This window comes from Sinocyclocheilus grahami, unplaced genomic scaffold (genome assembly GCF_001515645.1).
Source record: "Sinocyclocheilus grahami isolate Dianchi unplaced genomic scaffold, SAMN03320097.WGS_v1.1 scaffold209.1, whole genome shotgun sequence".
Classification (NCBI taxonomy): domain Eukaryota; kingdom Metazoa; phylum Chordata; class Actinopteri; order Cypriniformes; family Cyprinidae; genus Sinocyclocheilus; species Sinocyclocheilus grahami.
The window spans coordinates 1,338,959-1,353,385 of record NW_015505388.1 but is presented as its reverse complement, the minus strand read 5'-3'; the positions used below and the strand labels follow the sequence as shown (position 1 = coordinate 1,353,385).

General features: G+C 39.4%; 1 protein-coding gene across 1 annotated transcript in view; it reads left to right on the top strand.

Annotated features, from left to right (window-relative positions):
• The window catches only part of LOC107595873 (probable ubiquitin carboxyl-terminal hydrolase FAF-X), a 42,711-nt gene that overhangs the window by 21,432 nt on the left and 6,852 nt on the right, over window positions 1-14,427 (top strand). Inside the window, exons 21-41 of the mRNA XM_016286459.1 lie at window positions 4,815-4,819; window positions 4,893-5,171; window positions 6,436-6,561; window positions 6,807-6,944; window positions 7,051-7,217; window positions 7,526-7,634; window positions 7,755-7,901; window positions 7,999-8,145; window positions 8,271-8,478; window positions 8,615-8,835; window positions 9,486-9,676; window positions 9,774-9,947; window positions 10,038-10,179; window positions 10,270-10,473; window positions 10,569-11,130; window positions 11,809-11,932; window positions 12,017-12,242; window positions 12,340-12,469; window positions 12,560-12,745; window positions 13,153-13,373; window positions 14,302-14,390. Coding sequence (XP_016141945.1) covers window positions 4,815-4,819; window positions 4,893-5,171; window positions 6,436-6,561; window positions 6,807-6,944; window positions 7,051-7,217; window positions 7,526-7,634; window positions 7,755-7,901; window positions 7,999-8,145; window positions 8,271-8,478; window positions 8,615-8,835; window positions 9,486-9,676; window positions 9,774-9,947; window positions 10,038-10,179; window positions 10,270-10,473; window positions 10,569-11,130; window positions 11,809-11,932; window positions 12,017-12,242; window positions 12,340-12,469; window positions 12,560-12,745; window positions 13,153-13,373; window positions 14,302-14,390 — 3,796 coding nt within the window. The remainder of the gene's footprint in view (window positions 1-4,814; window positions 4,820-4,892; window positions 5,172-6,435; window positions 6,562-6,806; window positions 6,945-7,050; window positions 7,218-7,525; window positions 7,635-7,754; window positions 7,902-7,998; window positions 8,146-8,270; window positions 8,479-8,614; window positions 8,836-9,485; window positions 9,677-9,773; window positions 9,948-10,037; window positions 10,180-10,269; window positions 10,474-10,568; window positions 11,131-11,808; window positions 11,933-12,016; window positions 12,243-12,339; window positions 12,470-12,559; window positions 12,746-13,152; window positions 13,374-14,301; window positions 14,391-14,427) is intronic.

Genomic DNA, 14,427 nt, shown 5'->3' with positions numbered 1-14,427 from the left:
CATTTATGGTAATTACTTTTGCCGATGCTTTGGGGCAAACTTAAGCCTATTTGAACGCAGAACTGTTCAGCTGCGCTGACGGCACACACCGTACATGCTGCTGCTGCTGTTGCTGGACACTAAACACTGTCGAGCCGCTCTTGACAGTCTCTGTAGCTCGGTCTCGTGTTGTTTCCACCATTGCGGCAATTTTTTCATCACTAATTGATGGATGTCTAAAATATAAAAATAAGGAGAAGCCTAAAACAGGCCCGAGGCCCTGCCCGTGTCTGAACTATGATGTGAAAATTGTCCCGAAGCCCAGCCCGAGGGGCGTAAAAAAAGTCGGGGCCCGTCGAGCCTAGGCTGAAATGCAGGGCTCTAGCTCTGATCTAGCACACAGAAAACGATTTGACTGAAAATTTATCAGAAGAGATGAAAGAAAGATAGTGGTCATCTGCGCAATTCGGAAAAAGAGGCGGCTTTTCTGCATTAGGTGTGTTTTTTTTCTTTCTTTTTTTTTTTTTAACTCTCTGTACAGCAGTTATTGTTCATTCTAAATAAATTTTTAAATGTAGAATATGTTACATAACTAAACTACATGAAATTTAGAACATAAAAAAGTGCTCGTGGCTCGTCTGCCAGTGGGTGCCCCCCCCACGCATAAAAGTGAAACTCCGCCTATGATTGTGCTGTTACTCCTTTCGTGCTGAAGTTCACAAAATTGGGTATTATTTATGGGGAGTAGAATTATTTATTTCAATGAATGTAATCCATTAGATATCATAATATTTAGGCTATAATAATATAAATCAGGTTGGTTTGTATTGCTGACGTAATATGTAAATGATATGCGTGAGGCCCGCGAGACTTGCACTTGGACCATAGTGTGGCCCGGAGGAAAAAAAGGTTGAGAACCACTGATCTAGTAGGACGCTGTCAGCTGTTTTTTGGTCTATTCTGCATGTCTAATCGGTGCCAGAGCTCGTCGGCGAGAAAGAGAACTCCGATTGGCTATTTAGCTTAGCGAATGTGCACACAAGAAAAAAAAATGGATGAAAGCAAACCAATGATGGAGTTAAGAGAGAGCGTACAGACACTTGTTGTCATTCTGTCAGTTTCTTTCTTTCTTTATCCACAAGAAGAAGACCAAAGACTGACAATACCAGTGCCATTTGCAACTTAGCAGACATGATTGAAAAAAGCTACACAAATCCGTCAGTAATGATTGCTGCTGGTGTAAACAATGATAAAGCGTTGCTTGCTTTGTATATACACAATTCTAGCTCTTCTGGTTTCCCTGTTTGAATGCCGAATACAGACTACTGCCACCTGCTGGTGTGGGGGAGATTACTAGATTAAAAACGAGTTCTAGATGACTACATAACATGCCAGGCCCGGATTGTGGGTCGGTCTGTTTTTTGACCGCGAGGGCTGGTCTTGTCATGCCACTGTGGTTGAAATATGGATGCCCGTATTTAAGGCATCAAAGAAGCGTCCCGTATGAAAGCTATAACACCGTTTGTCCAGTATTCGCAGGTATACGTCAAATGACAACCAGACCATATGAATAACAAATTCTCAATTGATAACTAATCATTCTATTGCGCAAATCAATGTTGTATTTGTGAGCGTAGCTGTTCGAGGAAGGCTTTAAGACCAAGCGGAATCCTCTGCCGGCTACTTCACAGCGAGTGGGACTCGCGCTCACCGTCTGTTTTATAATTTTGCCAAATCAGTTTGGGCGAATGCAAACAACCTATTGATCATGAATCCATCATCCAGCAAGGCAGGAAAACATTCAATTTACCTGAGGAACAATTTTAAAAACGCAACTTCTAGTGTATTCTGAAACTTATACCTCATTATATTGAAGTACAAATCCAAAGCACCAGAAGCAGCCCACACTCTAAAATTTTTCTTTAATTTAAAAATATGCATTTTCAGGCTATATGGTTGCACTAATATTTTAGTTCAAAAATGAAAGTGCCATTGTTTAAAAAAAAATGCTTTATGGACTGACGGCTTCATAGACCTTCAAGTTGTTATGCTTTCAAATTTCATGCCATTTGTCGCCAGCACGATCACTTGCATTTTTTCCTGATAACAGCGAAAAGAACTTAAAATCCTCCGCCATTTTTGGTTGTACAAACAAGTGTAATACATCATTTGAATCTATGAAGGGTCTACTTTTATTTATGTACACTCACAATATCAACAAAAGGTTGTACTTTTGTAAAATAAAGAAAATATACAGGGTGCGCTTTCAGCTGTCTGTCTCCGCAAACTACTTTCTGAAACGCGTCACTAAGATGAACCAAAACTCAGCGAATACTTCACACACAGACATGAGAAACATATCTATGGAAAACTTGAAGTGTCTACTTTTAAATGAAGTAAGTCTTATCTAAAACAAATGTTCTCTGATGAAGTAATCCGTATGAAACCAACGCGAAGTACAGTTTTTCCCGTCTGAGCTCCTTGTCTGTAATGTGATCACGCTCATGCGCAGCACGCGCTATTCATACGGTAATCATCCACATGAGATGCACGAACCTGTAAATGCCCACATCACCTCCGTAAACAAAGAAGCAAGATTCATTTTTAGTAGGGATGTAACGATTAACTGCGAGCCGGTTGAAAATCGATTAAAATATGTGACGATTCAAATCGGTTGAGATGCTAAACCAATCGCGATTCGTTTAGGTGTAGAAGTTTATATGAATCCATGTCTGAGGGGAACTTACTGTCTTTAGAAAAGTTTCCAAAAATTAAAATTAGGCTGTGTTTTACTCACCCCCGAGGCATCCTAGGTGTATATGACTTTCTTCTTTCCTGAAAAATTGTGCTGGTTATTCCAAGCTCTATCATTGCAGTCAGCCGGTGTTGCAGTGCTTCAGTCCAAAAGAAGTGAAATAAAAAGCACCTATACATTAAAAAAAGTGTCTCACATGGCTCCAGGGGGTTAACAAAGTCCTCCTGTAGCGAATCCATGCTTTTTTTGTATGAAAAATAACCATATTTAAAACGTAATAATCACTTTAATCTAGATTGCGTTCACTGTTGTACACGGAAGCAGTTCCAGGTGCATGACGTAAGACGTCAGCGGTGCGCATGCGCCGGTCAGAAGTGACGAACGCGGAAGCTCGGGAGAAATCTAAATAACGCTTTAAGCGCCACCTGCTGGCTGAGAGTCAATCTGCGTCTCATTCAGCTCCGCTTTCATGCAGATATTTTTTGTAGTACGAGTCCAAAAGAAGTGAAATAAAAAGCACCTATACATTAAAAAAAGTCTCACATGGCTCCAGGGGGTTAACAAAGTCCTCCTGTAGCGAATCCATGCTTTTTTTGTATGAAAAATAACCATATTTAAAACGTAATAATCACTTTAATCTAGATTGCGTTCACTGTTGTACACGGAAGCAGTTCCAGGTGCATGACGTAAGACGTCAGCGTTGCGCATGCGCCGGTCAGAAGTGACGAACGCGGAAGCTCGGGAGAAATCTAAATAAATCAACGGTCACTAATTAGAAGTACAAAACGAGGATTTTTAAAGAAGAATGTCGGAGGATTTCGATTTAAGCCAAGAGGAGACTGGTTTTCCTTTGCTAAAGTAAGAAAACTGCTTCCTTTGCTCCTGTAAACAAACGTTGGTTTTCACAAGACTCACAGGCGCATGCGCTACGTCATAAGCCCGGAGTTGCTTCCGTGTACAACTGTTGGCGCAAGCTACATTAAAGTGATTATTACGTTTTGAATATTGATGTTTTTCTTACAAAAACGCATGGATTCACTACAGGAGGCCTTTGTTCACCTCCCGGAGCCATGTGAGACACTTTTTTTAATTTTATTTTTATGGATGGGTGCTTTTTATTTCACTTCTTTTGGACTGAAGCAATGCAACACCCGCTGACTGCAATGATAGAGCTTGGAATAGCCAGGACAATTTTTAATATAACTCCGACTGGATTCGTCTGAAAGAAGAAAGTCATATACACCTAGGATGCCTCGGGGGTGAGTGTAAAACAGCCTAATTTTCATTTTTGGGTGAACTAACCCTTTATACACAGTTAAGCCAGCATACACACACACCCTACACTCAGCAAGCAATGTTGTATATAAAACACTGTATAGGCACATTTAAAGATACATTTTTCATTGTTAGGCAGGTTTATACTAAGAATGTTAAGTTTTAGAAATGGTTTAAATCTTTGTCAAGTTGCTGTTTTCATGCCTTTGTAATATTTTCAGTCAATATTAAATTACTGAAAGAACTAGAATTTTCACTTTGTAGTGTTTTTTTTAAAATATGTTTTCAAAGTAACTTGAAAGTAAAGTAATTAGTAATCTGATTACTTTTTACATGCAGTAATCAGTAATGTAATCAAATTACAATTTTCAAGTAGTAATCAGTCATTTGTAATCCATTACTTTTTTTCAGTAACTTACCCAACACGGTGCATACCACACAAAAGCAGCATAATTTTAGGATTATTTATGTACTTTTTTTTCAGAATTGTAATTCAATTCAATAATTCAATTTTTATTGAACTGATTGAAAACATTCCAATGATTAGAAATACAGATAATTGGTGTACAATTATAATAATATATATACATATATATACATTGAGTAGTGTAATACAATTAAGACAAAATGTGAAGCAAACAGTTAAACACACTAGGAGTACTAAAAAAATATGATTAAAATAAAATTTGAAAAATAGTTTTTTTTTTAAAATTTAGCTTCATGTTTATTTTAGTTTGTTTAGGAGTTTTTTTTTTTCATTTGTTTTCATGTAATATTTATATTTTACTTTAATTTGCAAAAACAGTTACAGTACATTGTCCCAAAAGGCTTTTTTCTGTGTGGCATCAGTCTTTGCTATACGCAGTGTTTCTATGTGTCTCAGGTGGTGTACGCCTTGCTCATGCCTGCCAGTGGGACATTGGGCGAGGATGCTAGTGACTTCCAGTACAACTTCTTGAAGAGTGGTGGCCTGCCCCTGGTTTTGAGCATGCTGACCAGAAATAACTTCCTGCCAAATGCTGACATGGAGACCCGGCGGGGAGCTTATCTCAACGCACTAAAAATAGCCAAACTGCTGCTCACAGCTGTAGGCTTTGGCCATGTGAAGTCTGTGGCGGAGGCCTGCCAGCCTGTGGTGGAGGGGACTATCCCTGTATCGCCTGTAAGTTGCCCTTGCTTAAGCTCCTAACTGTTCCTTTCAAGGAAAAGTATAAGCACAATACCTTCAATGAAATTTACTTTACAGAAAATGACCAAAGCTTAGACCCTCAGTTTATTTAATACATTTCCATATCATATTGAGATTTTAAAACTGAAGCAAAGGCATAAAAGGGAGACTTGGTGTCTCGGGGACAAAAAGTGAACCTGTGTTCACTTGTGTGCTTAGCTTTACACTTCTGTCCAGTACCGCATTTCATAAAAGTGCACTTGGCACAGCCTTAGTATTTAGTTAGGACCAATTATGGGGGGATGGGACAGTAAAGTTTGCTTGCAGTTTTTCAAACAGAATTGTGTTTTTGCAGCAAGGAAGTAAGTGAAGGGTTTTTTTTTTTTTTTTGCTGAGTGGATTTTATAGGTTTAGCACGGAGTTTCATTTCTGTTTAAGACTGTAACCTTTCAGCCTCCCTGACATTCATCAATCATTACAAACAGGCTGGCTTTCCCTATGCAGCTCCACAAATGTCAAGGGTGTACAGTGTCTTGTGAGGAAACACTCACACAGACTCCAGAAGCATTTACATGAGGGAGTAATAACCATGAAAAAGGGGAAAGTTATATGTACTTTGATTATGCAATTTTCTCTTTATTTGACTGTATTTTATTATGTTTCTATGCATGTCGTGGAACAATATTTATATGACTACTAGGGTTGGAAATTAACACTGACCATGATTTTGACTGCATCACAAGCTGAAATGTGAAGCTTGTATATTTTAAGCACTTAATGTTTCAGTTAAAAAAAACATGATTTGAAGTTTTTACCGATGTTGGGTAGAGTTTGCTGCATTTAAACAGTGCTTTGCAGATTCTAACTTTGCACAGACAGGGTTGTTAAACCAAAGTGTTATGTTTATACCTTTGAAACCGCATTAGTGTATCTAACTCACTTAACAATACACATTGTGATCAACTTCACTACTGTTCAAAATTTTGGGCTCAGTAAATCTTTTTTAAAGGAATTAATACTTTTATTTAGCTGGAATGTGTTAAATTGATAAAAAATGACAGTAAAGACATTTGTGTTTCAAAAGATTTCTATTTTAAATAAATGCTGTTCTTTTGAACTTTCTATTCATCAAAGACTCCTGAAAAAATTTATCCCGGTGAAATAAACTGCAAAAAAGAGACTGAAAGTGATAAACGTGCATTAAAGACCTAGCATGAATCTGCAAGAGAACACTTTTTTTTTTCTAATTCATTCATAGATCAACCAGACCACACATGACCAGGCTCTAGTGCTACAGAATGCCTTGCAGAATATCCCCAACCCCTCCGCCGAGTGCATGCTGCGGAACGTGGCCATCCGCCTCGCCCAACAGATCTCAGATGAGGTATGTTATACAATACCACACAATCATCGCCTACAGAAACTGGTTTGTTTGCATTGTTCGAATAAATGTCCTCCGCTACCTTGAATAAAAATGTCTAATCTATTTTATGGTCACAAAGTGTTTTGTTGAAACCTCTTTTTTTGCTTTGTGTGTAATAAAAGAGTTGTACAAAGGTAAATAACTGAGGAAACACCTCATGTTTCAGGCTCAGTTTTCTTAGTTTGTCCTTCTCGTCCTGTACCCAGAACTTCTTCCAGGCCTCAAAGTACATCCCAGATATCTGTGTCATTCGAGCGGTTCAGAAGATAGTCTGGGCTTCTGGCTGTGGCTCTGTTCAGCACGTCTTCAGTTCTAATGAGGAGATCAGCAAGATCTACGAGAAGGTGCTAGCTCTTAGCTATATTGAAAAACCCTATATGTGATTCATTAGAATCAGATTCAGTATTATCAGTATCAGTATTTATGCCTGTAATGTGTGATCTCCTGCAGACAAATGCTGGCAATGAGCCGGATACAGAAGATGAGCAGGTGTGCTGTGAAGCTCTGGAGGTCATGACCCTGTGTTTCGCCCTTATGCCCACTGCACTAGATGCACTTAGCAAAGAAAAGGCCTGGCAGACCTTCATTATAGATCTGCTGCTGCACTGCCAGAGCAAGTGAGTTATCATAAAATAGAGTACTGTTATTCCTGTTTTGCTGTTGCTTTTGAACTTTGTAACTTTCAATAAAATGAATATGCTTTGTTTTAACTATTTTTATATAAAGTTACCAGACTTTCAGAAATGTTTTTTAAAAAATTAATGTTTAATTATATATTTAATTTATTGTTTAAATGTTGTGTAAATTAATTAAACATTAAAGCCATGTAAAATTACAGTATGGTCCTAAAGTTTACCAGTGCTTATTGAGGGATTGAATGTTTGAACTTGAAATTAATTCAATGCGTACTGTTACTTGTTTCTAGGTCTGTTCGTCAAATGGCCCAAGAACAGTTCTTCCTTATGGCCACCCGATGTTGTATGGGCCATAGGCCTCTTCTCTTCTTCATCACCCTCCTCTTCACAGTTTTAGGTGTAAGTGTCTTGTATATTTCTTTGGGACACAGTTGGGCATTTTTTTGTTGTTGTTGTTGTTGTTAATTCGGAACATCTCATTATTTGTAGTCATATTTATGCTGTCCTTTTGTGTTCCAGAGCACTGCAAAAGAGCGGGCAAAGCATGCTGCTGATTACTTCACTCTTCTTAGGCACTTACTCAACTATGCATATAACAGCAACATTAATCTTCCTAATGCAGAAGTTCTCTTAAACAATGAGATTGACTGGTTAAAGCGCATCCGGGTATGTTTGTTTACCTAAACTTCTTTTTGAAATAAAAATGGTGTAAACTTTAGTGTGTGAAAAATTTGACTTTTTTTTTTTTTTTTTTTTTTCCCAGGATGAAGTGAAGAGGACCGGAGAGCCTGGGGTTGAGGAGACAATTTTGGAAGGTCATATTGGTGTCACAAAAGAGCTACTAGCATTCCAGACCCCAGAGAAGAAGTTCTACATTGGCTGTGAAAAAGGAGGCGCTAGTCTTATCAAGGTAAACGTATTGGCCACTTTTGCTTAATTACAACAACAAAAAAAAAAAATTCTTTTTTTTTTTTTTGCCACTGCATTGCCATATCAGACTAATTGATCTTCCTTTGTTTTCCATGCACTGTATAGGAGTTAATGGATGACTTCCTGTTCCCAGCATCTAATGTGTACCTGCAATATATGAAGAGTGGAGAATTCCCCACTGAGCAGGCCATACCTGTGTGTAGCACCCCAGCCACAATCAATGCCGGCTTTGAACTGCTGGTTGCACTTGCTGTCGGATGTGTGCGAAATCTCAAGCAGATTGTGGACACACTAACTGATATGTACTATTTAGGTGTGTGTGATGTTAGAAGTGTAGCAGATACTGATTCCTAGATACAGTGCACTCAGCCCCATCAGTTTTTATGATATATAAATATTTAGTTTTTTTTTTTTTTTAATAACTTTTTTTTTTTTTTGTGTACCTTTAGGTTGTGAACCACTTACAGAATGGGAGTATTTGCCGCCAGTTGGCCCAAGGCCCACTAAGGGGTTTGTGGGTCTGAAAAATGCAGGTGCGACTTGCTACATGAACTCAGTGATCCAGCAGCTCTACATGATTCCTCCTATCAGGAATGGCATCCTGGCCATTGAAGGCACGGGCAGTGATGTGGATGATGATATGTCTGGAGACGAGAAGCAAGATAATGAGGTACATGGTTCATTTCCGGAGTCTCAGACTGTGTTATTTTAATAGTTTTAGTATTAAATTTGATTTTTAAATTCTGTTTAGCTTTAATTCTGGTTTTAGTATTCTTAGTACTTAAACATTTAAACAAGACAGATTTTTCATCTAATATTTGTTTTTCAGATATATATATTTTCAACTTTGTTTCAATTAACAAAAATAACTTTTTAATAGTTTTAGTTAACAGTAACACTGGCGCATTGCATGTTGAAGCAAGGAAATTTGTAATGGGCTGTTAGCATCTGTCACAATCATGGTGAATAAGAATGGGAGTAGGAATACCTAGGGAACAGCTCATGTGGAGGGGTGTGGCTTATCATTTCCTAATATAATTAAGCTCAGGTGTGTGCTTTATTAACCCAGAGAGTGTTTACTACTCTTGCACTTGTTGTTCTGGAAGAACACATAGTGGATTGTTCCTAGAGAGGTTGTGTTTTTAGTTTCTGATGTCCGTTAATGTCGTTTAAATTTAAATGATGTTGTACATGCTCAATGATGATGGTCATCCTTTCTCAGTACCAAGTGACTGACAAATTTAGCCGTCTCTGGAGTGTATATGCCATGTGGGCACTCCCTGGAGCTGAGGGCATTTTAACAAAAGTTTAATTTTGCAGAGTAATGTGGATCCACGGGATGAGGTGTTTGGCTATCAGCACCAGTTTGAAGACAAACCTTCTCTCGGTAAGTCGGAAGACAGGAAGGAATACAACATTGGGGTTCTTCGGCAGTTGCAGGTCATTTTTGGACACTTGGCTGCCTCCAGGTTGCAATATTACGTGCCTAGGGGATTCTGGAAGCAATTTCGGTAAATTCACCTTCTCTATTTTATGTAATCCTCCTTTCTTTTAAGACTACTGAACAAGGCGCAATTCTCTAAACTGGCCTCTTTATTCTTTCTACAGGTTGTGGGGTGAACCAGTCAATCTGAGGGAACAGCATGATGCCCTGGAGTTCTTTAACTCACTGGTAGACAGTCTAGACGAGTCTTTGAAAGCATTGGGTCACCCTGCCATGCTGAGTAAAGTACTGGGTGGCTCTTTTGCTGACCAGAAAATATGTCAGGGCTGTCCTCACAGGTACATTGGAAATCTAATATTGATTTTTTTTTTTTTTTATTCTTAGAAAATCTGTGTCCCAGTGTAACACACTCCATAATGTCTTTTCAGATATGAATGTGAGGAATCGTTTACGACGTTGAATGTAGATATCAGAAACCATCAAAATCTAATTGATTCTATGGAGCAGTACGTGAAAGGAGACTTGCTCGAGGGTGCAAATGCCTATCACTGTGAAAAATGCAACAAGAAGGTGTGCTTTCTGTTTTTATTTATCTTTAGGATGTCTTTTGTTGTTAATTAAGAGGACTATATTAAGCTCAAGATGGTGTCTACATGACAGGTGGACACAGTGAAACGTTTACTCATTAAGAAGTTTCCTCCGGTGTTGGCCATCCAGCTGAAACGCTTTGATTATGACTGGGAACGAGAGTGTGCCATCAAGTTCAATGATTACTTTGAGTTCCCACGGGAGTTAGACATGGAGCCCTATACAGTAGCTGGAGTAGCTAAGCTGGAGGGGTCTGATGTGCACCCAGAGAACCAGGTATTACACTTTCTTTGGTGGTCTTAAAGTTGTCTAATTCATATAAATGTAATTTGGAAATATTTTTTTAGCTGAAGTTTTGAAACTGTCTTTAGCAGGAGGTGATCCAGCAGAATGAGCCGTCGGAGCCGGAACCCCCCTGCAGCTCTCGCTATCGTTTGGTGGGAGTTCTGGTCCACTCAGGCCAGGCTAGTGGAGGTCATTATTACTCCTACATCATTCAGAGGAACGGCAGTGGTTGTGAGGGAGAAAGGAACCGTTGGTACAAGTTTGACGATGGTGACGTCACTGAATGCAAGATGGACGATGACGAGGAGATGAAGAACCAGTGCTTTGGTGGAGAGTACATGGGCGAGGTCTTCGACCACATGATGAAACGCATGTCCTATAGGCGACAGAAGCGCTGGTGGAACGCCTACATTCTCTTTTATGAGCGAATGGACACATTAGACAAGGATAGCGAGCTAGTTAAATACATCACTGAGCTGACAGTGACCAGCAAACCTTACCAGGTGAAGATGCCCTCTGCTATTGAACGCAGTGTGCGCAAACAAAATGTGCAGTTTATGCACAACCGTATGCAGTACAGCTTGGAGTACTTCCAGTTCATCAGGAAATTGCTGACCTGTAACAGTGTCTACTTGAACTCACCGCCAGGTAAATCCAGCCATTGACCTTGCTGTATTCTCCTCTGTTGTAGATGGGATCAGGGCTGCAACATGTGATTCATTTTATCAATCTGTTTCTTTGATAAATGTATAAAAAGCAGAATTTGACTTTCTTGTATCTTATTGAGCGAAAAGTTTCTCCACATCCTTGATATTCACCTGATATTAAAAATAAGTTGTATTAATACCTTAAGATTAAACAAAAATATTGTTATATTTGGTTATTTCAAAAATGAGACAATGTAACTAAAGTTATATATTTATGTAAAAAATGTGGGGTTGGTAAGATTTTTTTTGAAGTGTCGTCTTCGGTTTACCAAGGCTGCATTTATTTGATTTATTTAAGGAATATTGTGAAATATTACAATTTTAAAACTTTTGTTATGCTATGAAATATAATTTATTTCTGTGATGTCACAGCTGATATTTCAACAGCCATTACTGCAGTCCTCGGTCTCACATGATCCTACAGAAAACATTTTATTTTTATTTTTTTCCACTTTTAGCTTCATCAGTGTTGCTGTTGATGTCTAACTGTGCGTGTTTGGGAAATGGATTTCCTTTTTCCTCCTTATACATCAGACTCCTGTTGTTGCTGCTGCAGAATAATCTATTCTAGGAGATGGTGAAAGCTATTGTAGCATTAACGATTATTTGTGGCTTTTAGGTCAAGACCACCTTTTGCCTGAAGCAGAAGAAATGGCTATGATTAGTATACAGCTCGCGGCTAGATTTCTCTTCAGCACTGGGTTCCACACAAAGAAAATCGTCCGTGGCCCTGCTAGTGACTGGTAAGCATGTGATTTGTTTATCATGCACATGTTTGCCTTCAACCTTTAGTTGATCCTTGTTAATCAATGTTTCTTTTATTTCAGGTATGATGCTCTGTGCATCTTGCTACGACACAGTAAGAATGTGCGTTACTGGTTTGCACAGAACGTCCTCTTTGCATATCCGAACCGCTTCTCCGAGTACCTGCTTGAATGTCCCAGTGCAGAGGTTCGAGGGGCCTTCTCCAAACTCATTGTATTTATTGCACATTTCTCCCTGCAAGATGGACCCTGCCCTTCACCGATTGCCTCACCTGGACCTTCAAGTCAGGTACATCTCTTCAATCTAGGCTTCCCTCATTCATGGGAATTTGGAACTCAGTCCATAGGTTGTTGTACATTTTACATTATTTGTCCTTTTGTCTCAGGGCTGTGATAATTTGAGTTTGAGTGAGCACTTGTTCCGTGCCATACTTAATCTGCTGAGAAGGGAAGTGTCTGAGCATGGCCGTCACCTGCAGCAGTACTTCAGCCTTTTCGTCATGTATGCCAACCTTGGTAAGAACCACTCGACACCCTTAAGGTCTGCATCCGTACAGGCTTGCATGCAATAGTGCTGTCTTGTCTCACTCCATTTCCTTCTCTAAGGCTTGGCAGAGAAGACGCAGCTGTTGAAGCTCGGGGTACCAGCTACCTTCATGCTTGTGGCTTTGGATGAGGGCCCCGGCCCTCCTATTAAGTACCAGTATGCTGAGCTCGGAAAGCTCTATACTGTCGTCTCACAGCTGGTTCGCTGCTGTGATGTGACGTCACGTATGCAGTCCTCAATCAACGGTGAGCGTTTTTATACCTTGCTGCTAAATGTGTGTATTCTGATACACAACAAAATGGTCTGTAGGATTTCACATGTAGTTTTGGTCCCCATTGCCCAATGAAGATGCTCATCCTTGCTCAGGACTTCCTGACTGACACAAAGCCATCTCCAGGCATCTGCCTGGTTGGCATTGCTTGGAGCTGAGGGCATTTACAGAGAAACAAGCAGAAAAGCACTTTTTATTTATTTATTTTTGTCAAGCCAATACAACCTTCAAATACGTAGTGTTTCAACATCATCCATTATGCTTTAGAAGCTTGATCTATTGACACCAATTATTTGCATGCAAAAAGAAAATTTTCCTCCCCTTCTTCCCAGACCACCAGCCAGGGTATGAGCTGATATTTCCACATGTTGACATTTTTAGGAAACCCTCCCCTGCCAAACCCATATGGTGACCCCAACATCACCGCACCCATCATGCCTCTGCAGCAGGTGGTGGTGGACATCCTGTTTGTGCGTACCAGTTATGTGAAGAAGATTATCGAGGACTGCAGTAACTCAGAGGACACTATCAAACTGCTGAGATTCTGCTGTTGGGAAAACCCTCAGTTTTCCTCCACTGTGCTGAGTGAACTACTGTGGCAGGTGAGAGGGATCACCAGCATTTGTCTTTCAAAAGACTATTTACAATTTAAAGCTGCAGTCCGTAACTTTATTATTATTATTTTTTTAGCGTGTAAGTCTACACGCTAATACACACTATACTCAAAGTCACCAATGCTGATGTTGTTAACATAAATCATTTGAGAATAAAGTATAACAGTAATAATAATTTGAACGGGTTGATGTGATATGAGCTAACCGATCTTTAGATTTAATCACCATTGGTAGCGAGATTTGTGTTACTGCTTTTTTCCTCGGTCAAAACAAACGTGGCAGACTTGTTACTTGTTCAGATGGCAATGTACAGTAAAAATTCTTATTTGGGTCATATTCCAAGACGTAGGCTAGAATCTGTGATTGCGAAGTACAGTAAATATCCACACCGGTGCAGTGACTGACTGCCACACATACTCTTCAGAACATTAGATTAATCCGCGCTGGGGCCGTGCCGACTCGCAACCCACGCAAGCTAGATAATTCCGCACACAGCTGCAATTCCAGGTTTTCAAACAGAGATGGCGACAAAGAGGCAAAACTTACGGACTGCAGCTTTATGCAACATTTGTGAATATTGCAATTACGTTTTGTGATGATAATGCACATTTTATTTGGCCATTCACTAGTTTTCTGCTATCTCCTTTTCTTGCAAATTGTGAGAATGAGAGAAGTTAGACAACTATTTTAATAGCATCTGATTTAAACTGAAGTAGCATAATGCTGTTGGAGTTTGAAAGGTCTGTGAATCAGTACAAACGGTCTGTTCATGAATTCAGAGCTCTTAAGCATACATACATGGCCTGGTTGATGTTAAATATATACATTTTGCTGTATCGTCTAGCCATGTTTCTGATAAGTATTTATTTTTTCTGATTGTCTAAGGATGGTTCTAAATGTTGGTGTTTTTGTGTAGGTGGCATATTCATACACGTATGAGTTAAGGCCTTACCTGGACTTGCTCCTTCAGATCTTGTTTATTGAAGACTCATGGCAGACTCACAGGTCAGTCTATCTTTCCACTTCATATTTAGCAAATGCC